Source organism: Orbicella faveolata, unplaced genomic scaffold (genome assembly GCF_042242905.1).
Source record: "Orbicella faveolata isolate gen_17 unplaced genomic scaffold, um_ofav_v1 contig_24, whole genome shotgun sequence".
Classification (NCBI taxonomy): Eukaryota; Metazoa; Cnidaria; class Anthozoa; order Scleractinia; family Merulinidae; genus Orbicella; species Orbicella faveolata.
This window is the reverse complement of record NW_028301552.1, coordinates 32,923,145-32,951,121: the sequence shown is the minus strand read 5'-3', so window position 1 is coordinate 32,951,121 and position 27,977 is coordinate 32,923,145. Positions and strand designations below refer to the sequence as shown.

The window sequence follows — 27,977 nt, the reverse complement described above, 5'->3', positions numbered from 1 at the left end:
CAAATATACCTAAAAACGTTAACGCAATGTTTTTTTTCAGTGAATCAGTAGTGCTAATGAGCTTAAATTCGGCTTCTGGAGAATTTTCCTCCAGGTATTCTGATCACGGAAGCTCTTACTTGTAACGCACAAGGAAGACAAACTCGACACCAAGACGAGGATAGAAACTGTACGTGCGGCTCTATTGACCTCTACTTTTATAGAGTCGCACATCTCTTATTGTTGTCATTTTCCCGTCGAATTGGAGTTAAGATTTCGTTCACTTTTTAGGTTTTGAAAAAAAGACCATCGAATAATGCGCAAATTGACACTTGTTTCTTATGTCACCATGACGAGGTCATTCTTGCGTGTCCGGTGATAACAAATGGAGATGGGACTTGTTCGGATGTGCGTCATAAATACATGGGAGGCAAAATAAAAGCTTGTGTCGAAGAAGAGAGAACTCTTTCGACCATTTCAATCCCAGCGGACAGGAGTGCTATCGGAGAACAAAAACAGTACAAAGTTATTAAACTTCAATCAATCTGGTCTAATTTTGCGGCTCACGATCGCTGGCGTTGGTGGGAAAGATGTATGCTAACTACCTAAAGCTCACTGTAGTTATCGCGAGTTTGATGTTTGTTACGGGGTTTATTGCCTTGATGGTCTTGTCTACAACTAAAGTGCTTCCTGCTCAGAAAGGGTTAAACTTCGAACAAGCGACTTGCCGTGTAACACACAGTGAAATATCATGTGCAACAAGCAACTGCGGCGATGAGAGTAAACACGTTGAAACTTCTCGATGTCTTAAAGTTTACGTGCTCTGTGAAGATGACAAATCCATAAACAAGAATAGAAATGTTTCCAACGACAAACAAATCGGGTATTTGCTACGAAAAGATGTGTATCACTTGAACGACAAGGTAAAACTTCACACGGATTTCTAATAGTATTATAAATATCATCGTGTTCGGTTCATGATAATTTAGATTTGCAAACTTTTATACGCAATAATTTTTAAACCTCTTACAAAACCTTCTAAAATTATTAAATAATACCTGAAAGCATCTAAAGATTTCTTAATGATCTTTCTACACCTTTTTGCCTCCCTTCAACGAATGTTCAACGTTAGGACTCGAGGCACGTTTAACGTAACAGTTGCATGCAATATTGCACCGTGTCACAGCGCCTAGAATTGTGCAGATGTGCATGCAAATTTACATGAATGTCACTCTTGCGAGCTTTATTGAACTTACTCACGTGACCGGAATGCGTGACTGAACCTGAAATAGCAGTCTCGTGCACGACATGCAGAGTTAATATGTTGAAACTAAAACTTTTTTCAAGAGGACATCAAAAAGCGAAATAATGAGAAGAACAGATTGATGATTCAATGTGAACAAGAGTTAGCTAGAGTTGTCTAGACGAGACGATTTTTAAAATTAAAAAAAAAAAAAAGGGAAAACGATCCGAACCCTCGCTCAATTGACTTCCTTGACCTTCTTCAGGTAGTCTCATCAGCACACGTAAGTTCTCGTGTGGTGAAAACTTCTCAAAGTTTCATGCGAATCGCCTAGACTCATTTCTTTCTCCGTAAGCAGGTGTTGTCAGTGTGCACGTTTTCTCAGCTTGATAACTCTTGTTCAAAACTACTCCTGGTCGACTGTCTGCTCAATCTTCTGATCAAATTTAAGAGTAGCGACAATGCAATTAAGTCAAATCTATATTAAGTGAACGTGTTAGTCACACTGAATGTTTTTGATAAACAGTATCCTTCAAACATGCGAAGTTTATTTCAACCCCTCAGTGATACTGAAATACAATCAATATAAGTTCAATATAAATCAATATAAGGGACCGCCCAGTTACAGTTTAGTCTTCAGTAACAAATAACGAGTTACATTTTTTCGAGTACCTGCGTTTCAGCCAATTTCACACAGAACTTCCTAAAGACCATATCGCTACCGTAAATTTTTGTGAAACACATATGATAAGCCTCGTTGAGTTTTCGTTGTCGTGTGAACTAGCAGGCCATGGGCCAGGGCAATGAGGGATGTTTATAAATTTTCAATGTATTTTTAACTCAGTAATTTAGTTTCCTCAGGACAGAATTGCCGATAAACCCTTTTTTCCTGTAAACAAAGTTAAATGTTAGGTCAGTAGTTCAATCCACTTCCTGTAATAAATCCCATACTTTCCACATAATTCAATACGTTATCAATACCATACTCTGAAGGTAGCCATCATTTTCGAACGCTATATGTCAGAAATCATAGCTCTAAAATTACTAGGAGAGAAGTAATGTAGTTAAATAATATCATTTAACAGTGCTCTCTGCCATCATAATATCCCGGTTTACTTTTATTTGATCCCCAAATTTGCATTCGTCCCCTTCTTCTTGAAACAATCGCCAGTCTTTCGAGGGACTCGTGCTCGTGCGACACGCTCGCTTCGCGTTCCTCCCACGTGATCTCACCCATGAGCGTGTAAGAATGAAGAGTGAATAAATAAATAAATCAATAAATCAATAAATAAATGATAACTAATAGATATCTGACATATGCATGTCCACAATTTCTTCTTTCCAGTGTTCCTATGAGATTGCTCCAAATATCAGCCATTCAGACTCAGACACCAGTCGAAAAAACCTGGAAGAGCTTCAGCAGCAGAAGGGGAAGCCTGGATCGACATTCAAGTTCTATCGCAATCCTAAAGCCCCGGATGAAGTGGTTTACGAGAATCACAGCAAAGAAGAATACAGACATGTTGTGTTACAGAGCGTATTGTGGCCCGTTGCTTTAATTGCACTCTCGATTTTGATACTAATTTCGGCCATGTGCTTTTGGCCAACTCGTAGAGAGTACAGGAGAATTCCATGAGTTATTAGCGAGTAAAGTACATTGCAGTTACAAAAGGGTCTAGGTATGACAAAAGTCAGTGGCTCAACCAGCTTGTTAGTCCCAGGCCGTCACAATTCAAGTAAGAAAGAGAAAGGCAAATATCAAGACAATATTGTAAGCAAATGCCAGATACAGATACAGATTTCAAAGGAACATGTTGATCGCTATATGAAGTTTATTATGTTATTGGAAGAAGACTTGATATCAATCAAACTTATTTTGGAGAGACTCTATGAATAACTATTTTTCGTCAAGAAACTTTCAAACTCAGGCTTCACAGGGTGAATCTATAACAGATATCTAGAGAGCGACTGAGTTATATTTTGTTAGGGGTTCTTATTTCTAATTCTTAGCCCTTCCTGGATGTGGTGCATCACGAGGAATAAATATTTGTAGCTTTGGTAGTTTGTCGACGCATTTGTTATTGCTTTTGATAATTCGACGAAGAGGCGACGGTTGGAAATGATACTTTTGGAATTTGCACGGTTCTTAAGTCATTAACAATTTGAATTTGGGGCGGATCTAGGGGAGTTCAGATCAGTGGAACCCCATAAATTAAAGAAAACGAGACATTATAACACGTTGGCTTGGTCTCAGAATACCGAAATTCCCATTTCCTACAGGAGCTCAATTTTAAAAATGTTCCGAAAGAGGATGCCAGCGGACCCCCGTAAAGGGGACGCCTTCGGCGTTCCGTATCTCGATTCCCCTACTCTAAAATCCCGTATCCGTCCTGGTGAATTGAAGTTAATAATTTCTTAAGTTAACCCCAAGTTAAAAAAAAAAAAGACAAAGAAACGAAAACATTAATCTACGTACAGTTCCTGGATGACGAACTTTATTCATTCTATTCGTCTGTCCACCGACTTAAAGGGGAAATCAAATCAAGGTTTAATCATTTTTCTCAGTAACAATGAAATTAAAGGAAAGATGATCGATGGATTTTTGCCTTAACTATCATATAGTCTCTTTCTTTAGTATCGTGAGCGTGACGATACGTCCAAGCAGATTGTCTTTGTGAAGTCACTAAGTTTCTCGAACTGAATATATCTGGCATCGTGCTACTGAAATTGGACGATTTTCGCTGGATAATTTGACTAGCAATGTTTTCTCTTGCTGGTGAACTACCAGGGTACGCAGCATAGGTATTCAACCATGATTCATCGGCGCCCTGTTCGCAGACCCTCTCGGTTTGGGTAACTCTATTTCTCTTGCGCCATCTTCTTCCTTTCCTCTTTTCTTCCTCGTGTACGAACGGGATAAAGCTTGGCACTTCCTTTATCGACGGAAAGAGTACTTTATTACTTTTGTTAGGAGGTACAAAATCAGTCGTCAATTGCCTATTGTCTTTTGCGGCGCTTGGGAAGACAATTAATGGAAAGACAAGTTTGTCTCCATTATATGAGTCGTCTGACAAGTAACTGTTTCTTTGATTCAAGTTTGCAGCAGTATCCTGGTCTCTCAAGTACGTTTCTTTATTTAGAAGCCCCTTTGCAAAATTGTCATGTTGCTCTCTTCTCGTTGCTTTTTCAGCTGAACAATCATCAAATAAATTCGAGTGTTTAGTTGACTGATCCGTCTTTACATTTACACTCAACAGGGGTCTTGATTTGAGGTCCATTTTAATTTCCCTCTTGTTATCAATGATCGCTCTCTTGGGTTCCGCGTTTTTATGTCTGTAATATATTTTAGGATGTAAATTTCGGAAAGGGTTTTCCATTCGTTCCATATCAGTCTGTGATGAAGTTTCATCCATGAAGATGCTACTGCTTTCGTCAGATGAATGAACCTTTATATCAATCGTTCCTGAAATTCAGTTACAAAAAGTGATGTCAGTGATTAATGACAATATTCAAAATATGGCTCTTAAAGACATGCGAGCGTCGTAAGTCTATTGTAAGATCGCGAGGCGAGCCATGCTAATCGTGTAGGGACTCCACTTGGAAAAAGATGTCAACTTTGATTCCCTCGAGGAAAAGTTAGAAATTAAGAGGTTATAAATGTGTGCATCCTTTATCTAATACTCCCCACAACTTCGTTTTTAAAGAGAACTCCAAATAAACTATTAATATGTAAAAATTGCGACATCCTTTCTAAAAACGCATTCAACCAGTCAAATTATCAGAATAGCATATCAAACACATTAATTTGTAGTCTGGTGTGTGCTATTTTGTCTTGACGAAGTGATTGATATTTCCGCCATCATGAGAGACGTATATATATATACAGATAGTAGAGTTTAATATACGGGTGGAATAACCGACAACAAGTTGATGTTATCACAAGTCCATGCAATAAGGTTTTGACGCTGAAGGGATATTGCTTATAAAGTGAAGTCTCTCATGTGTGCTTCTGCATCTTAGCTATTACCGAAATAAACATATGCCTTTACTTTCAGAAAGGAAACGCGAACATTTTTAGCCTTCGTTTCTAAGACTTCTTGTCGCGTTTTACGATGGAACCCTTGCTGTTCCTTACCCGGTAAATATTTCGTGTTTTACTCTCTCCGTCTTGCTGATCATGACAAACAGGGGTCAAGAAGCTCTGCCAAAATGACAGAGCAAAATTTACAGTACTATTCTATGTAAATTACGTTCAACCTTGTCGTGAAATTCACTGTCGCACTGATTCAAAGGGAGACTCGATCTTCTTTCTGTTAAGTTACATTGATTCTTGCACTACCTTGGTTTTCTCGAATGGTTGTCGACGGCGAGTGATGTAAGTAACAACATTTGAATTTTTCCAGCGAATGATACAAACTCACCGTTTCTCCGCATCGTCTTTACTGTCGTGTTTCCAATCGACTGCGACGCTAATTTCGCCAAATATCAAACATATAGGCACTGCGCACTCTAAAATGCCCTGCTGTTTAAATTCTGTAGCTTGGAAACGCCTCTGTTTTGGCAAGGTGTGCAAATATACGTTCGACGACATGAAGTTTCCTTTTCCACAGAAATTAATCAAGCTTTTTATGATAAGTATGAATAATTATCACTTTGGTTCCTGTTGACGGCCCAATTTTATCAAAGCAGCGATCAGTAGTTGTGCAGAAAAGAAAAGATTAAAAGTCAACGATCGATTCTATTTCAAAGGAAAGAAAATGGCACGCAATATATAGAATTTGCATATTCCACTACTTTGTACTCAGCGATGTCTACAGCTCATTTGAATCTCAAGGAGCAACTTCAAATTACAAGAATATATTGTTATGTTTTGCTCCTCGCCATGGTGAACAAATGCATTAGTGGCCAAGACGTGTATAGGGACTTTTTTCGCAAGTTTTGCTTAAGTTCAAGTCAATAAACAACTGGTTGTTAAGCCATAAACTTGTGTATTTAGAATCCTCTAAAAAGAATATACACTTGGCGAAAAATTGCTGAATTTGAGAGAATGATTAAGATAAAGAAAACATAATTTAACTCATCATCGAAACTGGAATATTTCTCAACACGTTTGGTATCCTAGATTTCGTTTATCACCCAGGGCCATGGGCAATACGACTTGATATATTTTTACATATGACAAAGTATGAAGTCACGTGAGTAATAACCAGCGATCCTCAAATTAACTTACTTTTTCATGGTAACTTCCAAACATGGTGTAAAAAACAAATCAATAAAAAATGTGGGGAAATAGATTTAGACATTAGCAAATATGCCAAAAAAGGAGGGGAAAGCTCAGTGCGTACAGTTTGGTCTGTTAGCCGCATTGTTTAAGCCGGTATTCGCCATGTGAGTGAAAACACCTCGCATCTTGAGCTGACCCACCTAAGGGGCTTATTTCAAAACATCAATTCTCCTAACCCTATTACAAGCCGATTAAATTATTAATAATTTTATTTTATCAAATCATGGCCTGTTTACTTATTCTAATTATAGGGAGAAGTTGTCCTTTGATCATTGTTGTCAACTGAAGGGGCTGAATAGAACTCTGTGCTTCGGGCTATTTGTGAGAGCAGTGTAAGCAAAACTGTACGCTTTAGGGCTTTCATGCTGACTCCTTTCTTAATTTAAAGCGTTAAATAAATCGATACAGCTTTTAAGGGAAAGGTTGTCCTTCAGAAGTGCAAAAACTTAACCGACATTTGCAAAAGGTATCATGATATGGTTAGTGGTAGCTTAGAGTTGTTTGAACAAAGTTTACAGTGTTTCAGTCCAAAAGAAGCACACACAACAAATCACAGAAATTTATGATTTGCAATTCAATCGTTCGGAAAAACTGTGAGCCTCGATCAACCAGGCCTACCCATAGTGCCTTTCGGTATTGTCCCGAAGACTTTTACACTGTTTAAGAAAAACCTTAGTCAAAACAGCTGTAAACAGATAAAATGGTCCAACAAGAAATGGCAGGCCACAGACATCATTTGCTGATCGAGAAAAGCGACAAGTTAATCACTTAACCTCGAGTGTTCTCTTGGAAATAATTTCCGAGCATACATGTGTGACATACACGAGGAATCCGATTGAAGACGATGGAGATTCTTATAGCGTCTCCACGCTATCAAGAGACGTCAATTAACTTTAATTCGGCCTGGGAGCGAGGCCTAAAGGACACAAACAAAGGAAATCGAATAATTAATGAACATGCTTACTCGTGTCTCTAGTTTGTGCCTCAAGACCTAGGCAATAGACTGTCATCATATCTTGACCTATAGATAGGTACTTACACTTTGTTTAAATACGCTTGCTTCGTCAGCTATACAAATACACAATAAAAAGAAAGACAGCTGATTTCTACAACCTCGCTATCAATATGAATTTTTCTGTTGACAGTAGCCTATTAATGTCTCTATAGCAACAGTATTTCACCTTGCACTTGCTGCACGAGAGTCCTTTGTTTAGCTGACAACCAGATCAACAGGAAGAAACACCCTTGACTCAGGTTTATCAACTCACAGCGGTCTTATAAATGAGCAATATCAAACACTTGTGTTTTCTTAATAATGTTCAAGTAAGAGCGTGAAAAATAGTTTAGTGATCGACCGTTTGCCATGCACCAAACCACCAGAAGTTCTTCACATGATCGAGGTAAGCTACCGTATTTAAGTAAGACTAATCTGCCTCATAAAACGGCGACAATTTTGGTTTTGAAATCAAAGTTCCTGATAGGTTTTCACAGACTAAAGCAAAAACTACTTTAAAATTAGTTTAAAATGGTAGCTATGTTAATGAAACGTAATCGCGCAGCTTTTATTAGACATTAATCATTTTAGGATCTAGGCCCCAGTGAGTGGCTATGTTACACGGACAACGCCTGTCCTCTTTCATATAACAATCTCGTTTGCTGTAATTTTATGACCGCATTTCAATTCAGTGGTGTGTTTCTAACTCAACGTAGAATTAAACAACACAAGGTTCCTATCCAGAGTAGGATTAATATATTCATTTTCACAGATTAATATCAGTACCATGTTAATTAACCTTTTTTAGATTACGTTGAATGTTCTCTGGGTTCGTGTGGTTAGCCTCCTGAATTAATGAAGCACTTGTAGAAGGGAAGCAATATTTTCGGCGCCGATTAAATTACGAATCAATTGTTACGTGGGGCTAGGGGTGGATATAATCGTTATGCACCTCTCCTAATATTCCTAGAAACCTTCGCCTTGATTAAACAGCTAGTGTGTTCTAAATTTTAGTAATGCCATAGTTTTTCTTGCTTATAACTACTTATCAGACTTTCTTACTCCGTCTGTATCGAACACTCAGCCCGTAACCATCATTTGATTTAACCTAAGTGCAATTCCGTCCAAAGGAAACAAAATTAAACTATCCAATTTATGTTAATTTTATTAATTAATTTTTTTTCAGTTAAAACGTTTTCTAACAAACAATAATACTGATTATCAACATCGCTTCTGCATCTGTCTGTTTCTCTAGTGAAAACCCGCATTCCTGTATTTTTTTTAGAACAGTAAGCAATCAAATGTTGATAAGCTGTATTGGGGAATGACTAACGACGACGAAATATTGATAACCCATCAAACTATTTTCCCTCTCAATTTGTCATCATTCTAGAATTATAGCCGCAAAACCATCGTGCGTCATTTAAAAACACATTTTTGGACTGAGCAACCTGCAATATCCCAAAATAAACGCCGTCGTTCCATTAGCCTCCATTAGCCTCCATTAGCCTCCATTAGCCTCCATTATCTGATTACCCGACAACTAAATTAAAACTCCCAAACTTTTCGTTAACATGTTATTGTATTTGTCCATCTTCAGTCCCGGAATTGCAATGAAAAAGAACAAGTTACCCCGGACTGAAAACATTTATTACAAGATGAACAGAAACTGTCAATATTTAAATATTTAAGAACACCCTTATGCGATTAACAGAAACATCAGTTCAACATCTTTAAGAAACTCACCTCTAGGATACAGGTGACTTTTTGTCTCGAGGCGCCTTTGATCGTAAATCAGTTCGTGTGACATCATCATGAAAATTAAATTTCTTAATTAGTTAGAGTCATTTGTGCTTGGTAGGACATGGCTATGCTGTGCAGTGTCTTCGACTCCCTCTAAAAACTGAGAAGGACTCGGCTTTGCTCTTGATTTTAAGGTCAGTTTTCCTTAATATGAATTGCTCTTGATTATAGTTGTAATCTGTGGTTACTAGGCAGATTTGACAAGTTTTCCTGCCTCCTAACAACCGCTTGGATAAAACAAGAGTGAATTATGTATATGACGCAGTTAGTGCTATGCAAGCTTATGCAACTCTCAGTGAACGGAAATGATAAGCTTCCTATTTACATGAGACGGCACTGGTTTCTTCATTTTTCCTTTTTGGTAATGATAGGTAGTTTTCTTCTTTGATTTTCAAAGAAGATATTTCTTGATACAAGAATCGCTACTGTTACTACATGACAAGTGCAGCAAAGCCAAACAGAAACTAATTATCCTTCAATATCAATTTACTTCAACCCCACGCAAGGAACGCGCAAATGCGCACTTAATGATCGAAATACCGCTAAGACAAAAATACCTTGGTACGGAAACCGTTCGTAACGGACTGATTACGTCACACTAAACTACATGACGTTAGTTGACATCCGGGAAACCATCAGCAACGGAAACAACTGGGTAGATAAACTGATGTTGCCATTGAGGTGGTGGTGGAGGAGTGGGGGATTTTATTTTCGAGGCGGCGTTGAGTATTTTTACATTTCCTTTTCTGCACTCTCACTTGGCTAGGAATAGCAGCATGTACTGAATTAGCACGTGACGTGATGTGACTGAGCCAACACGGCAAGTCTGTCTTTAAGCTCAATTAACTTCCTAACGAACTGATGAACATTGAAACGACATTAGCATTTAGTGGGAGATATGGGGCTAGAACGAAAATAACTTGTCGTGGATACCCGACATAAACAAATACAAAACTAGTAAAAGTATTTTAGACCATAGTTGATAAGACTGCAAACTGGTCAATTCCTCGTCTTACATTCTCTGGACTCAAGATATTCAGATCAACAGATGGTAATACGAGGAGCTGTTGAAAATAACAGTTTTCGAGCCTATGTTCAAATCTCTCTTTGATATTGCGATCAATAAAACAACCTCGATGACGTAAAAACGTCGCTTTGAGATCTTTGAATACCACTTCAATAATAACAAGTCATTTGTTTTTGTAATAAAGAATTGTATTTTACATGCTAAGGAAATAGTTTCTGTTCAAATGCCGCGTTAAATCAACTCTGGACAATTCGCAGCTTGAAAGTAAATATTCCATGTTCATCCCTATGTATTGACCTCCAACTACACCATGAATGCAACAAAAAGTGATATCTTTTCAAATGTGGTAGGATTCTTACTCAGGCATCCGTAACAATGAGCTGTTCATTTGTCTTTAACAAAGGCCTATTCATTGTTTACAATATTGACGTTTTAAGAAAACAAAGGAACATTTCGTTTCTCGATATCAATAAAGTTTACCTGTGGAAAGTTTTTGCAGTGAGCTCTCCTTTCCTGAACGAAAAAACCTTATGGACGAAAACTCTTAAATATAATTAAGTTTACAGTCTGTGGTCATTTTTAGTGAGATCCAAGTTATCGAGGGTACATTTCGTTGGCGATAATTACAGAAGTTATTGTTCAGCTCCTGTTGACAAGTTAAAATATGCTAAATCTCCAATTTTCATTTTCTTTTAGAAGTTACAGAGCTTTTTGAAAGTTTTGTTTATTATGTGTCTCTTTGTTTGATTTTAACCTGCATAAACCGTTTATGTGAACAGTATGGTCTTATTAATGTATGATTAACAGTTTCGTTGTGTAAATTTTTGCACCTCACAACTGAGTCTAGTCAACAATGCAGCACAAAGCACGCGTTTCTGTGAGAGTCACTGCTCGCGTTGTCAATTTACAGTATAACACAGCTTCAAGTTATTTACCCCCACGGCGCGAAATAACTTCCAGAACATTGTATAACTTCTGCAAATGCATGCCTTTTTTTACCATCAACATCTTTAACTGTCTGATAATTATGGAGCGAATAATCATGATCTTGCATGTTATCAATAAGTACATATTTTTACACCTAACAAGTCTTGCAAACGATGTACAAATAGCCCTGTTTGAGAGAGCCATTGCTTCGTCAATGCAAGTGCTGTACAACCTTTTCCAAGTTGTTGACAATCCTAAACAACTTAAGAACTGACGCGAAATCTATACAAAGTTCTCCAAACGAGAGACTAATAAAAGACTACCGTCAGCTGGACCGATTTCAGACCCGTTGTGTTGCGCAGGAAATCTCTTCCTCCTCAGAATGAGATTACTTCGACTGTTTACATAAGTCCTCTGATTAGAGATTTGACATTATGTACAATCTTTGCGATGGTTAATTCGCGTTAATACCATCATGTTCCGCCAAAAATTCTTCGTTGTCGTAAATTATGTTCATATTAATATCTTCCTTTGGTGATATGCCATTGCGATGAAGCGATGGAATACAATTCGGCCTTTCAAAACGCTGCCTTTCCAGCTCTAAAGGAGGGAGATTCGTCGACAGCCGGGGAGCTCGAGGACCTTTCTTTGATGAGTCACTTCTAGCACTTGGCGATGACTCTCGGCGATCGCGCGGAGAACGATTTCTAAGTTCAAGCAAAGGTGCGTCGCTTAAAGATCTCCAGCGATATCTAGGACCAGTGGGATCATCAGTCTTTTCAGGGTTTTCCAGTTCTGCAGGGCAGCTTTGCCTCTTTGGACTGCTGCTCGGATCAACACGTATTGAAGGCAAGGGGTCGTTCGGTCGAGTTACCGAAGCCTTTCTCAGTAACACTTCGTCAAAATGAACATTGGAATCACTGACATCTTCTTCTGCACGCTTTCGTATTATTTCAAGCAATTCCTTGGTATGTTCCTCAGTAGGTCTGTTGCGTAACGCTCGGTTTTGAATTTCTTCCGTGTTCCTCATCTTAACTGTCCCTCTCGCTACGCTTGCAGCAAACTCAGTATCCGAAAAGGATAGGCAAAGGCAAACACCAAACACGATCTTGCTATGGGAACGATCGCGGATGACTCATATATCCCAGTTTAACGTATTGTTTGTGAAATTATATGTTAAATGTACTTAGAAACTTGCGTCAAACGACCAAGTATGACTCTGCTTCACTGAATTTCCACAGAAAACAAACGTAACTAGCGACAGCGGTTCTGGTCAATTACTAAAACCAGGCGGAGGCGGCCGTTCAATAACCAATATCACTAACTACAGGAAAACTGGCGAAGGTAATTAGGAGAGTCAGGAAGCTAATGGTTGGCTAAGTGTGACCTCTTATCGGCTCTTTGTTCCTCCGCCTGAAGGGGTTTAGAGTAATTAATTTTCAGTTATGCTCAGAATGAAAATTGATTATTAAATGAACACAGCACAATAGGATTATACGAGATTTATTTAGCGCTGTTCTCTATAATTGTAGCTCTAACTAATAGCTGGGCTAAGGCTTCAATTTCTCAAGTAATTTGACAGTTAGTAAAGATGGTAAGATTGCTTATACATAGGACCTTACTTGACCTCCAAAATATTCAATAACCTGTGACTATAATTAAAATTTTCCGAAGGTTCGAGAAAAGTTGGTTTAAAGGAGAAAATAAATTGATACGGTCTTACGGCAATTGACAACAAACGTTGACGAAATGTCGCTCTCAGTTATAAAAAAGCGTTAATTCAATCGTCTCATGATCATTGACTACAGACAGTTAAGATATGGCTAATTAAAATGGAAACTTCATTCATGACAAAACATTGAACTCTACAAAGGCACAACCAAGGAAGTGAGTGTAATTACAAATTGGGAATGAAAGCCAGAGAACTTTTCTTTTTGTCCACATGAGCTATGTTATGACAGTGTTCATTGTGGTATTTCAATTAGCCTTTTAGACTGATGCTCATTATTTTCAGAATCTCGCCAACTACAGTGCAATAAAGTTCTACCGTAAAAAAGCTACTAAAATTTGACAAAGTGTATTCCTTAAGAAAACAGTATTTTCAAAGACTGCTTGCAATAAATTTTGCCAAGAGGCTTCCTTTTCAGCCTTTTGAGAACAAAAAATTTGTACAAGCTTTGTGCAATACAATTCACACCTCTTAAAGGTGTTCATTAATCCGTTGAGCAACGTTTTCACCTTTGTTTGCGTAGCACATATATTTAGGTAACTCTTTTGTGATGCTGATATTTCCTGCCTCTTTATCGCTATATCTTCTTTAAGGACGTTTACACAAAGCATACATTAGCATAGAGACTCGCCCGTCTGAGAAAATAACCGAACACAACTGGAATACCGGCACATGCCAATCAAACTGAGAGAACTTGACGTCTTCATTGTGTTAAAATCTCCAATTGTTGTGAAAAGTAATTAACTCATGTGAATTTGGCAATCGTTTTTGTGTTGATGTAGTAAACATTCAATAAAAGTCCACTAAGTTATTGTCTTTTTGTACGCTACTTAATCCAGTTATCATCGCACAAGGCTAATTCAGGATCTTGTGGTGGGGTCAGTAATTTGGCGAAACTTTCGGCTGAACTTTTTTCCATGGTCATATATAATTCAGCTCGCTTACCTTTTTGGAGCTGTCCCTCTGCAACTACTGAATTATCATTTAAGGGATTTTTTTCTTTACGTTTGATAACACTAATTAGAAATAGAAGCGGCACTGGCTTCGAAAGCTGATAAGGTCAGAGATACTTATAACTACTAGTTGTTTCGTGGTCTTGCGGTAATTTGTATTTGGCTGCGTGACCAAGAGGCCAAATGAATACTCTACAGCTAGCCAATAGCATAATGAATCGGCAGAAATTCAATTGACACGGGGCACAGCACTTAGCCATGCTGCATTTCTGTTTCCAGTGGTTTACTCTTACGACACAAAGAACGGCTTGCCATTTATTTCAGTACAAAGAGTGTAAGCCAAATATTCATTATAACATGGCAAAGGCCAAGAACGTTTTTTTTTGTTTTGATATATATATTGAGAGTATTTCATTGGCATAAAAAAGCATGCATTTCGATTGATCATATGTCAACTAGGATTATGGAGTGTACTATTGCTATAATATCTACACTCGAAGTCAGTGGTAATTTAATTTGCTGTCAATGCCGCATAATCATAACAGTGGCAGTTACAGGTATTAATTGATCGACCTCTTGAACAAGTAACCAAGGGTACGATAAACGGAAAGTCTGACCGCAGCACCTAGCAACCATAATCTTGTTTGTCGCGATCATTGATGCATGTACTCTGCCGTTTGATTAACGAGAAATTCCCTCTTAGTGGTCTCTAAACATTCTTATGACGATGGTATTTACGGCCTAATTTTTTGTATGCTTCAGACTGAACCCTGGTGCAAAACTTTTCTCGCACAGATGAGCCATAAAACAAGAATTCAATTTACACGACCTGAATGTAGATCAGTTGTAATATTTGCAAGGGAGCAGCACATGATCGATGATGCCTGATTGTCCATTCGTCTTTGTTTCGGTATGTCGAAGAATTTTAACAATTTGTTTGCGTATGGATAAAAAGATCAGCACATCAAGGCAGCAGAAGCTGAATTATTTCGATTGGGGCTTTCGAGCATAGATGATTTAATGAAAAGTATGTAATAATACAAGTATATTACATGTTACAGTAACCGACTGACAAAACTGATGAGTCAAAAGTGACATGAAAATGTAATGCAAAGTGTCATTTCAAGTCATAATTGCCAAAGTGATTACATTTTTTCTACCTTCCAATGCAAATAATTTTGTATCTGAGGTGCAAAAGTTTCTTGGTCATTCATCTTCAGTCGCTAAGGTGTTTTAGTGTCGCATAGGGGAACCGGGGAGTAATTTAACCACCACTAACCAATGGAACGTCTGCGTGCAGAGACTTCAACATGAGCCGAGCTAAATTTAATCTGTCCCATTCGAACATTCTACACCTGACATCTATGACCTGCGTAGTTAAGCAATTTGAATTGAATTGCATGTAGCCAAGCAATTCAAAAATGCCTCAGGGTTAGTACAAGAGGTGTAAAAAAAAAAAACGCTTCCGTGCGATCTGATGCTCTTTTTTAGAGCACCTGATCGCTGCAATTCAAGTAAAACAAGAACACTTTAACTCGAAAGAAATTGTCTCCAGGCTTTAAATAACTTTAAACACGCGCAGGAATCCGCAGGATCCATGGATCAGTAATCGCGATAAACCATTCAGTGGTCGCTAGGTGCAATCTGACGGCTTGTTTTGTACCCTTGGCGACCGGTTTAAGAGGTCTGTTATAACTCCTCGGTTACTGCTACGTGGGGCATATCAGTATAAACAACAAGACTCTAGCCTGATTGAGTATAAGTTATTATAGCAATAGCACAGGCACCAATCTTCTATCGATATCTTTACTCGTGTACTTCACTGAGCTCTAACACGATAATGACCAAATTTCGATAGCCCGCCCTCGGTTTTAGAAATGGGTGAGAGCAGTTGGAAACGCAATCTGTCGATTAGCTCAAAGCAACAGAGAATTATACCCGCTATGAGAGGTATGTGTTATTGAGTTTACACCCTCTGAAACAAATCCATTACAGGATTTTTAATTAATCCTCGACGGAAGAATGGTTTATCTGACCGATTAAAATTTGCCGTTCAAAGTTTGATAAATAACTGATCCAAAGAAGGCAAGCCTCTTTCGTTACAAACGTTATAACCACTTGGGAAGTAAGATACAATCTAGGGGAGGTCTTTTAGCTTGAATACAACAGAATGCTAGTTATGAAGATAATAACTTAAAGAAATCGATAGATACTTGGTATAGCACTAAGCCGATGATGACATTCAAAACCAAATACTTTTGGTCAAGGCAAACATCCACATTGATCAAAATCAAAGTTTCGATTAGACAGAATATAGTCCTTACTTCTATGATAATAACTATACTGTAAGAGATTTGGTTCTAAAAATTTTTAAATTTTTAAATTTTTAAAAATTAAACCGTAAGTAACAACGTAAAAAGGGGAAACTGTTACTAAGGAAATAGTTAGTGAAGAAACTGTCTTCACTGAGAAAACGGACTTAGAAAAAAAATTGCGTCCGTTTAATAATACCTTGAAATTGTTCCGTTAACTCAATAATGCATTTTAAACCTGCGGACTCTTCCAAAAGTCTCCTCCAACAATGCAAACGTTTCATCGAAACAATAATTATGAAGTAAACTTACGATTTTATGCCAAAGAAGTGATGAAATACCCTAAATATATGTTAGAAAAATCCGCTTCTTCGTTCCCGAGCGTAACTTACAGAGTTCATTGGCACTCAATTGTATGAGTTCGATGTTTTCAAAACACTTCATTAGCCGGGCCGCAGGGACGTATGGGTGGTTATTGGTGTTGTAATTGTTCTGGGCTTTCGTGAGCTTTTGTTATACTGACAACAATGGATACCTGTTATAGTCAGGGTGAAAGTATTGTGTGTTTCTGCAGTGTATTTATTTAAATTCAAATCAAACAGATTTGAGTCTCCCATGCTGTAGATCTCACGCTTACTCTCCTAAATATTGCTCACAAAGTTTTTGAACGAGTTCCTAAATAAATGCGATGTATCGCATATTTTCTTTTCTATAAAACTCAGATTATAAAAAAATTTTAGTTTAGCCCTCTGGAAGGCCAGTCAAAAAGCATTATGGATAAATTTAAAATATTATGCGATGACTTTGTTTATTGGTGACGTTAACGTCAGTGAGGGTGTTTTTTTTCCCCTCTATCCCTCTCTCTCTCTCGTCGATTCTTAACTGACCCATTAATGGAATATAAAATAATTCTTCCTCTCATATTTGCGCAAGCCGACTGTCTGGACCATATTTAAATCAGTAAAATTACCGAGACTGTCTACCAAAAGTGAATGAGACTAGAATATATTAACATATCGAGAGATTTCAAGTAGTTTCAAAGGAGCTGAATTTGTATGGAAAACTTTGTACACCTTAAAATCCAAATATCTGACCTTGGAAATTTTAATGCTAAACACAAAAAATATCACAATATTAATATTGGCAAACGTAATTTGAGAGCCGACCATGCACCTTTCTTAAACATTTGACTTCGACCACTAAAAATGTTTAATATGTCTATTCAGTACGTTGGAGAAATTAAAAAGCATATCAAGTATTTCAAGGATGGGTTTAGGCAACTAGGATTAAATTGAAATTGTCACTGGCTTTTTGGCTTCTTCTCTGTTCAATTAAAGGCCATTTTAAGTTTGTCACTATATATAATGTAGTTCATTTCATGCCATGAACGTCAGCACAGTAGATCGTTATTTACCATTGCATTTGTCAAGTATTATTCTACGAATTCAGTTTTTTTCTACATTAGGAAATCTTGCCAGATTAAATGACGTCTTTCTAAATGCACTCTTTTTTCTTCAACTCTAAAACGCCAATACGCAGTAAACCGGCAATAACAAAGACATAACCGCTGTGATCAGCCAATTCCAGTTCATTTGGCTTCAGATCCATTATGTTACTGGATGTTAAGTATTAATATTTGAATTTCTTGGCACGTAGGCAAATACAAATTAGCGCCAAGACCACGAAACTACTAGCTATACTAAGTAACTAGCTAGCCCAGTGTTATTATATGTGCATAAAACAAACAGCTGACGAAGTGTCGCTTCAATGTGTTGTCAAATATACCGGGGAATATTCAGTCCATAAAAACATTATCATACAGTTTTTGAAAGACGGCTTTGAAGAAGTAACCGAGCAGAATAATGGCGTAATTTTCAATCGTATGTTTGCCACGTCATGGCCATTTCCACAACCATAACTGCCTTAAACTAATAGAGGAAAAAATTTTCTTTTCTTTCTTCTTATGCATTTCGTTTTGAGGACTGGACAGGGTGCGGAAACTTGGAAAGTTCCCAAAAACCCCTGAGCAACTCGCGAATGCGTTGCACAGCTGAGAATTCAGTAAAACCGGACTTGCACGGAAAAATAACTTAAAATGGACCAACAAATATGTTCTCTTAACAATGTCAACAGCTTATCAAGCTGAATAAAATAATGCAACCTTTTTATACTGGGTATATTTTTTGCTCAAACACCTCCAATTCTCCAAACAGACATCAAAACAAGTGCGAGCCAATCAAGAAAGATGCTTAATGTTTTATACTTTGAAATGAAAACTTTCAGACACCAAAAAAAAAAAAAAAACATTTAAGTACAGCGGTTCAAATATCAGCAAACACATTATAGTGCATTACATAAACTGGACCGTTGCTAACAACACAGTTCTGGGATCCAAGGAAATAAAGAAGACTTAAGCTTACCATAACAATAACACTATAACACAAAGTAATATAAATAATCAATCTCTTAGTTTGATATCTGAATTTGTGTGGATTGAAAAATTGTGAAGTATAACTAAACCCTTCCCAAAGGACATCTTTTCGTTCCTTCTTCCCCCCTAAAAATGGCTTTCATTTTAATTTTCGGAGTGAGTAATTGAGTGTTGTAGAAGGGATTTATTTGCATGTAAAAAGACTAAGGTAAAATAAATATGCAATATATTTTCCAAATTGATTTTTCCTTAGCCCTGAGGGATTTTTACGAATATAGTTTTAAAAGCTTTTTCTTTACGCAACAAAAGCTGAGTCCCCGAAAATAAAGTAAACTTTTAATATTCACATCTAGGGTAACTCTAGAACTCAGAACAGCTGCAATATAAATGCCTTGTATTAAAACAATAACTAGTCAGTGCTAAAACCAGCTTTTTCAAAGTCACAGCAAGCCCGGAACTCGGTGAGGAAATTAAAATTTCTGGTGATGATAGCCAAAGAGGAATACATTCTTTTATGAACGTCAAGTTTTTTGGTGAGAGTAAGTAAAACCTAAGTTAGTATAGCAGACTTGATATCAGTTTTGTTTTATCATTCTCGTGATTATTTTCCACAAAGCAGTCATTGACGTGTTAAAAGTTGCCGTGCACAATGTCAATGTATTAACTTTAAATGGATTTTAGTCACGGAAGTTTTAGGAATAAGATAATGAACCAACGCTTTGCTGGTTAATTGTATAAAAAGTGGCTTTTTGCGCTCAGTTTTATCGTCTATTTTGACTCTCGCTCATGGTCCAACGGATTTAGAATAATGCAAAACACTGCACGCTCCAGCGGGAAACATTTCACAGTGTTTACACCAGCCATAAGGCAAATAAGCATGTCTACCACTGCTCAAAAATATCGTTACAGTCGATATTCATTCAATACGTTTGACGTTTGACGTATGTGTACAGTGCAAGCTGTGTGTTATATCATCTCGTGCAAGTCCTGATTTTCTAAGATTAAGACCAGAGCAGATCACTCTTAGCTTTAAATCAGAGTTCAAAACTATTATTTCACGAAAATGGAGTATTGAATGAATGGAACAACACATAAACGTAATATTTTCCGTTTACTGTATCTCAGTTTTATATCACACCATACCATATTTCCCAGTTTGATAAGTTCACTTGTTTCGATAAGAAAATGGTTATATTTATTAGTCACGACACAAACATGTTTTATCCCTTCGTTTTTATTTTAGCTGGTAATAGTATTTTATTTGAGCTCGACGGATATCACGGTAATTTTTTTTTTGATGCGAGCAGTTTGGCGTCAATTCAACAGAGCGCATTTTCCTATCACATCTGTTCAAGGAAAGCCGACATCGTCATTTAAAATTAACTCGTCAATATACACTTTTAAACCATTTAAAGTGAAAACATGACTTGACAAATATACCTCTTTTATAGCAGTAACATTGGCCGCATGCAATCGTCGGCAGTTTTGCCCTATGATAACAACGAAAAGTATAATTTGTATGGGCGACAGGGGTGCACTAATTTCTGGAGTCTCCCATCAGGTGGCCAAATAAAACAGATACATATTTTGTTATTCCTGCCTCAAAAAGTCCCTACATTTTGCACCGTTTCCGGCTATTAAGTTCCACTTCTATTCTTCACAACTGAAAAAAAAAAACTTTTTACTGTGACGTTCTCGAGATGACATTTTAACCAGCAGGTTTTACTATCACTAGGAAATCGGCGAAAACCGATATGAAATTTTCATTGAAAATGTTATGCAAGAAAATGATACATATCGATAGAATATATCCACAATAGGAACTATTTTGCAAGATCCGGTCTGGTTGATCACCATTGAAGATGCTGCCGGCTGGACGACGGATAAAATATATTGTTGCCATAGTAGAATCTCTTGGTAAAAAAAGTCTCGCACATTATTTTGTCCTTGTATTTCTCGCCTTTTTTCAGAGCTATTTGAAAGGAACAAAACTACTTTCCACGCAGCTGAAAACTTGTCCCAGCTGTTAGCGAACATTTTGTTTTTGCTGCCTTGATTAGCCGATGTCCCAAGGCGACAGTGTTTGTAAACAAAACTCCTGTTGCTAACGAGCAAGGAAGATTTTACAATATTGACACTGGGATAGCAGGCGATAGAGTCTTTCCACATTCGAAGCAGAAATGTCAAAAAATAGAGGACGCTTTTCTTGATACAATATATATCACGCGTGACTGCCCAAAGACCACGTGGTGTTTTGTTGTCTGAAGTCGTGAAGTCACGATATATTTTTTGTCAGTGAAAAAGTCACAACAACAGCAAAGCAAGACATGAAAATTTTTTGACTTTTCATCTTCACCTTAGCAAACTATCGAGACTGTCAGCTCAAGGATTAAACACATTTTTTCAAGATCTACACGAGGTAAGACCAAAGTTTGGCGTAGACGGCGTGGCGGAAAGAAGAAAATGGCCGTAGGCTGTGTCGCGTGTGAATTTTTTTCTTTCTTGGATAGTTAATTAACGCGTATCGCTGCAGCTATTTTCGTTTTGCACGTGTTAAGTCCTTATTACGAAACGAGGGGGGCCAAAGATAAATGCAAGCCTCTCTTTGAGAACGCGAAATTAAATCACACCCATTAATAAATTGTATTCATTTGTATTCGCTCGCGCGCATTACGGCTTCAAACAACGTGGTCTGACGAAAGCCGTGAAACCACGCGAGAGTGTAAATAATTCCGCTTTGAGCAAACTAAAACGGACACATAACGCAAACAACGTTTGCTTTCAGCGTAAAAACGTGGTTGACTTTTCTGGTAAGTTCTTCCCCCTGCGGCATGTGTGCTAAATGGATGATCTTTAGTTTTCAAAATGATTTTTATGTGTCCCCGTTTCATGACGTTACTATAACTACAACTCTCTATTCGTTACGCTCTGCAGGTGAGGCAGAAAGGCTACAACTCTCCCCCATGAAACAAACTCAAAACGACGAAGACGCGAATGGTGGAATGGCGTCTACGACACAGTCCTATCCGCGACTGCCGAGGAAAAAAACGCTTGAACAACAAGCCGTGGTCGACGAGATTCTACAAGTCGTAGCTGATCAAGGACGACGAATCTCGCTTTCACAAACGGACTACAGCGTTCAAAAGCGAATAGAGTTCGGTTTAAGGCGCCAAAAAAGACTAACAAGCGAAGGATCGAGTTTTGATGACTCAAGTTCGTGTGCCAGTGGGTCTGATCTTTCCACTTCGCCTCCGCCTTCACGGCATAGCAGTATTTCAAGTTTTTCAGACGAAGGCAAAATGTTTGAATTCAGTAGCCGGCCACGGACCCTGCCGCCGCTCAACCGGAGCAGAACCCATCGGCCCTTCAGACCGACGCCTCCGAAAATCGACTTTGACGAGGAGAGAGAAACGAACTGTGCAAGCAGGTTATCAAGACCAATGTCTGCACGCGGGCAACGATCACGCCCTCAAAGAGGTTTCACGTTATGATTCAGAGAATTAGAAGTAGTATAGAGAAATTGCCATCATCATATTTTATTCATTGATAGCGCACAATCTTTTATGCGCAGAAGAAGTATTTTCGAACTTTTACGTAGAAATTAGCTTTGAAAAATGTTGCGCTCAGTTAGTGTCGCAAGGAAAGCCAACATCGGTGAACGTAAAGGTGGCGAACTTGGAAATTCATCAGTTGACAATATTACGTCTATACGCCAGATGGGGTGGCAAAACAAGGTTTATCAGCTAAGCTACTGTTAATACACAGCAAGAGGGATAATCGGAGAGGAAAAGAAAACGTTTGTAAACTCTGTTTAGATCCCGAGAACACTGCTGGTTAGTGTTGCGGCTCAGTATAAGTACTATATCTAAAATCAAGCAAATATCTTTTAAAAATACATACAACACGGCCTCAAGTCATGATCAGACAGTCGAAGAATTTTTAAAATTCTCCGACATTTCTAGAAAAAGTCAGTCTATTAAATAAATGCCACAGAAAAATAGCGGGATCAGGAAAAGAGATTTTACACTAAAACTGAACAAGACAACATTTTTGTCATTGAAAACCATCACCCACCTGTAATGGTTTTTACTCTCGACGCAATGAAAATGCAATTGTCGGTCAAATAATAGAGAGTTTCAAATGAATTTATTGCAAAACATATCGATCGATCTCATTTGAAAGAAAATGATATATGTAGAATCATATTATATAAATAGAAGTAGATAGCAAATATTCCTTTTTGCAGGCTAACTAAGAGCTATATTTATCCAAAAAATACGAGACCAAAATGTTAATTTCTTCTGATATTCTCGGAATAATATTTCGCCAGTAATTACCTCTTGTAAATAGTCCGCAAAGGTTAAAATAGAGAGAAAGGTTGGCTAAGGGGCAAAGCAAATTATATAAAAGGCTGTAAAAATAAAGTAAAATACTTGGTGCCAGTAAATTATTATAAGAATAAAACTTGATCTAAAGCGAGTGTTGTTTTGAAAATCAATAGCGATTTGAATATGCTAAATATTTTTTTAGTGAATTTCAAGTTTGTTCAAGTCAAACGTTCCTAGTGTACTATTGCGAGACTTAAAAGATGAACTGCCTTCAGAGCACTTTACTTTCATAGGAAAATAAGATATTTACGACATATACAGGAACATGTGAAAAAGGCCTTGATCCCATTTGAAGGCGTTAAAATCGACATTTAACGATTAATCTCAGGCACATTGTCAACGAACGACAAAGCCACTTTCCAAACTCAAAACGTAAACAATAAAAATAGCTGTGTGAACAATAGTCTTTTGCTAGCGTGGTGTTCCAGACTGTTCGCTAATTGTTTTTGCTCAGCGGTACCAAACAATTATTAAAACATAGAAATTATTGACTTTGAACTTGCTCTTTCCAGAAAATTTATACAAAAATAATCTTCTTTATCTTAACACCAATTCTTTCGGTTGGTTAGAGAATCAGTCATGGACTGACTTAAAACCTGTTCTGTCTTCACAAAAGGTTGAAGTGGTTATGGGTTTAATTCGGCGTCCAAGCGGACCCGGCAATAAAATTTTCCTTTGCTTGAATCGAGTCACAAGTTGTGAATAGACTTATTCGCCATGCATTGTGTCAAAGGAAACCTTTGGAATAAGTTCTTCACCGCACTAATGATGATGAAAGCCATTTCTTTATCGTTGATCTATTTATTCAAGACGGTTTCACAAAATTGTTAATGTAATATGCAAAACTGATATAGTTTTTTTTTTTTTTTCATCTCGCTATTTTAGATATACCAGTATCTGCATGCTCTTTTTGGGTCGTTGTCAAATTCGAAGCTTATTTAAGGATAATTGAAATGGTTTGAGCCACTAAACGTCGTACATCAAATTTAAAATTTATTAGTTGGAAGAAAATTATCTGTTGTTTCAGTATGTGAAAAATATTTCAAAAGCTGTCCAGTGCTAAGAAAATAGGTCGACAGCAGTGAAGTGTGCACGAGGAAAACAAATTTTAAGTTCCTTGAGCAGCTTGAGTCGCGTATCGGATCGAGGTTCTATCAATAAACTTAGCAAGAGGCAGCAATCACATAACACGATCCAAATATAACAGACACCCAGCATAAGTCTATAAGTCTATATGTTTCAATTTTTTATTTGTGTATTAATGTTTAACTTAAGGCCATTGTCGATATCCGGCTCGATGGAAAAAAGGTGAACAAAATCAACTATACAGTTGTAGCAGCAGTTGGCTTTTGATTTTTAAATTCGAAAACGGGCAAAAAAAAAATTAGTTTCGAAACCGTTTTCGAAAACGATTCGAAAATCGAGACTGTTTCATTAACAGTGAGCAGAAAGTTTTAATAATGACGGTTTTTCTCATGTCCACTCGCCGCAAACGATGCGGACGGTCGTGTCGAATATTTCAATACTTTTAGGTTACCATAACATCAGTTTGATGCAAAACAAAACAAGAATTGATTCAAACGCCATGCAATTAACAACGCGAAGAACGCAGCGACAGTCTTTGGAAATTAAAAGAAAAATTACACATAATACAAAGAGTAGAAACGAAAATCCAGAGCCATCGGACAATTTTGAATGAAAAAATAACAACGCGAGACGGAAGAAAGTTATCACTATCGAAACCAAGTCTTGAGGAAAGGTTTACGAAATTTTGGTTCTAGCTATTTCAGAGAGTAAAATTCATGGGATTTATTTTGTTATGTAGATATTCAAAGATTCATGACGACCACGCAATACAATGAAAGGCCCATTGTCATTTTGGAACGACTCCTTGCTAGATTCGATTCCTAGAGCTAAGAACATAGAACTAATTTTATTGTGTTCTGTTTTATTCCATATCCTTTTATCTTGTTATATATATGTTTCACTGAAAAGCTTCAAGTGGACGTGAAATAAAAAAATATATGTATGTAAAGTATGTATGCGTGTATTTCTAGATGGATGGATGGATGGATGGATGGATGGATGGATGGATGGATGGATGGATGGATGGATGGATGGATGGATGGATGGATGGATGGATGGATGGATGGATGGATGGATGGATGGATGGATGGATGGATGGATGGATGGATGGATGGATGGATGGATGGATGGATGTATGTATTCCTAAATATTTTAATTCTAAATTTAACCGGGTGCTTATTTGTCCAGAATCCAGATAATTATAACCAACGCTTCACGTGCAACTGATAACGCTTTTTCCTTTTATGAGATTCAATAAAATCAGTCTTTAAAAAAGCATAACATACCAGTGTTTGACTTCAGCTGATATTACATGAAAAGCTTAAAGCTCGATTAAAATCTCTTTACTTATTGCCATAGATTCTGTATAATGTTAGTTTTGAGAATTCAGTAGTGCATCAAAACAATTTCTCAAGTTGTCAATACTGACACTGGATATAACAAGGAGAGATAAAATGCTTGATCGCTATTGGGAAAATATTAAACTGGCGCGGCAAGGTAGAAAAAGGTACATTACCACTGAGGGTATGAACTTTTTTCTGCCTGTATTGTCTGAGGACTTACAAAAATAACCTACAAATAGAAAACGAACTTTAAATATTAGCTAAAAAAACATGAAGGGGGTTTTCAAATATACCACAGTTAATATTTGTAAAACACAGGAATAGATATTGGAATTTGGTTTGATATGACAAATATTAGTTGCATTGGAGACAGTGCTCGGAAAACACACCCACATAACTCGTAGTTTATACCACAACACTGAAACGAAAACTGTCAAGGGTACGAAATATGATTTCTTTGTGAACAGATCTTAACGCCACAAAGCTGAAAAATCTAACATTGCAGGGCAAAACAATTTCTTCTTGTAAACAACCTGAAACTCTCTCAGGTATGACGCAAGCGAACACTTGAAAAACAGGCATGTAAAGGAATTACATCATAAAGCGTCAGTCAAGTGTTCTATTTTCGTCCGGAAAAAACTTTCGAGAACGTTTTAATTTCCTCCATTAAAATAACCAGGGGTAGGCTTGGCCGTGTAATTACCCAATTACTGCACAATGAAAACCACCGGGTCGATTAACTAGAGTTCTCACTGTCGGCTATATTTACGTTGCCGAAAAATACGAGTTAAGTATTTGCAATATATTTTTAAATATTTTGCCAAAACGCCGGCAAAACTTGCTTTGAGACAGAGGGCACTTGACACAGGGCAGTGAATTTTAAACAGAGTTATGGCCGGCAATATAAACGAGTCAGCGCGAACCTTCTGAAGCCTATCTAGTGGTTTGTGATTTCTCATTTTACTGTGACTGATCAGGTAGTGGGATCTGTAGAACAGTCGAGGCAGGTTGATGACAATTGTACTTCAGGCAAGTCCAAGACATTACATTCTGTTGGGTTTAGGTACTACGTTTGCGACGTCTGGCTCTCACTGAATTTGAATAAGGTATCTTGCGTAGTTGTGTAAACTTTGTATAGGAGCTGTATCAAAAATTTCATTAAAATTATTTACAATATGAATTATCAAGACCCTTTACACCTTGATAGAAATACCCGACTAGTTTCATCCCCTTCCAATCTGGAATGTAAGAATGGTTTTGAAAACACAAACGTTACGTCTGAAAAGATATTAATTACTTTTGTTTTCAAAGAATAGTTATTTGGCACTCTAATAAATCAGTTATCTGCGGGACAACTTCTTTCCTTCACACAAGATCGTCACTAAAAGAATTATCTAGAAAACTTGACAAGCGAGATGTATTTTTGAAATGCTTTCCGTTTAACAGCAGCCTCTAAGAATTTCCTTTACTCCGACAAGATTTGAAGATTTTTTTAGTTTTTATTACTTCTGTATTTTAAACATTTAATGTGAACAATTTTTAGACTTTTATTTTTCAGAGGACCTCCCGAAAACAACCGCTAGATGATTAGAGGCCTACTCTTAGAATTTTAATTTATTACTATTATTATTATTATTTATTAAATAATATCTGCAAAAATCGTCTCTATACACTCTCTATATAGTTTGCATTTTAAAATGAAACAAACAAACAAACAGCAGATTAATAAGCTACAAGCACTGGTGGTTTATTCGCAAAAGAAACTATTGGAATTGCTTTAATTAGGTCCACTTTTGTTTTTGTCTGTTCTTTTAAAACATCCTGTGCTATTAATAAATTATCTGTAAATTTTAAGAAAACTAATTATATGCTAATAACATCATCAAAGAAAACAATACATTTTAATATCCACAATATCGAATGCAAAAGCTGTATTAAGTATTTAGGTATATACCTTGGTGAGCATCTAGAGTGGGAACCCCAAATTCAACATGTAAATGATAAATTAGCAAAGAATGTAGGTATAATTAATAAGCTAAGACACTATCGTGATTTTCATATGCTCAAACAGTTATATTATACCCTTGCTTAACCATACTTAAACTATAGTCTTGCCAGCTGGGGTGCTGCTTACAAAACTAGATTAAATAAAATCTGCACTAAGCAGAATAAATGTATACGAAGCATGTTCTTTGCTCATGGCAGAGAACATGTCAACCCATATTATAATCTTCATGGAATTTTGAAATTTGAAAATATTCACAGACTAAAAGTATCGCTTTTTACGCATAAACTTAAGAATGATAAAAGTAACACCCCAGCTGTACTACTGAATATTCTCACATCTGCATCAGAGATTCACCCATATAATACCAGGTATGGTGCAAATCAAAACTTCTTTAAGCCATCAGTACGCACCAATTATGGTGTATCTACATTTCAATTCTCCGCAATAAAAATCTGGGAATCTGTCCCACC

General features: G+C 37.2%; 4 protein-coding genes across 8 annotated transcripts; 2 read left to right on the top strand and 2 right to left on the bottom strand.

Annotated features, from left to right (window-relative positions):
- Nucleotides 1–214: 214 nt before the first annotated feature.
- On the top strand, nucleotides 215–3,283 carry LOC110056220 (uncharacterized). The gene is made up of 2 exons (XM_020762677.2): nucleotides 215–902; nucleotides 2,568–3,283. Exons 1-2 carry the CDS (start codon nucleotides 570–572, stop codon nucleotides 2,856–2,858), a joined length of 624 nt encoding a protein of 207 aa, XP_020618336.2. The 5' UTR covers nucleotides 215–569; the 3' UTR covers nucleotides 2,859–3,283.
- A 412-nt stretch (nucleotides 3,284–3,695) lies between these two features.
- Nucleotides 3,696–5,998, bottom strand: LOC110056219 (uncharacterized). Its single transcript, XM_020762676.2, has 2 exons — nucleotides 5,644–5,998; nucleotides 3,696–4,685 (listed from the first exon to the last, which is right to left on the bottom strand). The coding sequence occupies exons 1-2, from the start codon at nucleotides 5,654–5,656 to the stop codon at nucleotides 3,799–3,801; spliced, it is 900 nt and encodes a 299-aa protein (XP_020618335.2). The 5' UTR covers nucleotides 5,657–5,998; the 3' UTR covers nucleotides 3,696–3,798.
- Nucleotides 5,999–7,784: 1,786 nt separating this feature from the next.
- On the top strand, nucleotides 7,785–23,161 carry LOC110056203 (uncharacterized). 5 transcript variants are annotated; one of them, XM_020762651.2, is made up of 2 exons: nucleotides 7,785–7,906; nucleotides 21,617–23,161. In XM_020762651.2, exons 1-2 carry the CDS (start codon nucleotides 7,870–7,872, stop codon nucleotides 22,171–22,173), a joined length of 594 nt encoding a protein of 197 aa, XP_020618310.1. In that variant the 5' UTR covers nucleotides 7,785–7,869; the 3' UTR covers nucleotides 22,174–23,161. The 5 variants fall into 5 exon arrangements, with proteins under 5 accessions (XP_020618310.1, XP_020618311.1, XP_089147225.1 ...); XM_020762652.2 differs by lacking the exon at nucleotides 7,785–7,906 and adding an exon at nucleotides 19,101–19,215; XM_089291099.1 differs by lacking the exon at nucleotides 7,785–7,906 and adding an exon at nucleotides 19,109–19,221.
- On the bottom strand, nucleotides 10,497–12,606 carry LOC110056204 (uncharacterized). The gene has a single exon (XM_020762655.2). The coding sequence runs from the start codon at nucleotides 12,285–12,287 to the stop codon at nucleotides 11,712–11,714; it is 576 nt and encodes a 191-aa protein (XP_020618314.2). The 5' UTR covers nucleotides 12,288–12,606; the 3' UTR covers nucleotides 10,497–11,711.
- Nucleotides 23,162–27,977: the final 4,816 nt, after the last annotated feature.

Coding starts and splice junctions, on each gene's coding strand:
- LOC110056220 (XM_020762677.2), top strand. CDS start 570: ATGTATGCTAACTACCTAAAGCTCACTGTAGTTATCGCGAGTTTGATG. Junction 903..2,567: donor TGTATCACTTGAACGACAAG/GTAAAACTTCAC, acceptor TCTTCTTTCCAG/TGTTCCTATGAGATTGCTCC.
- LOC110056203 (XM_020762651.2), top strand. CDS start 7,870: ATGCACCAAACCACCAGAAGTTCTTCACATGATCGAG. Junction 7,907..21,616: donor AAGTTCTTCACATGATCGAG/GTAAGCTACCGT, acceptor TACGCTCTGCAG/GTGAGGCAGAAAGGCTACAA.
- LOC110056204 (XM_020762655.2), bottom strand. CDS start 12,287: ATGAGGAACACGGAAGAAATTCAAAACCGAGCGTTACGCAACAGACCT.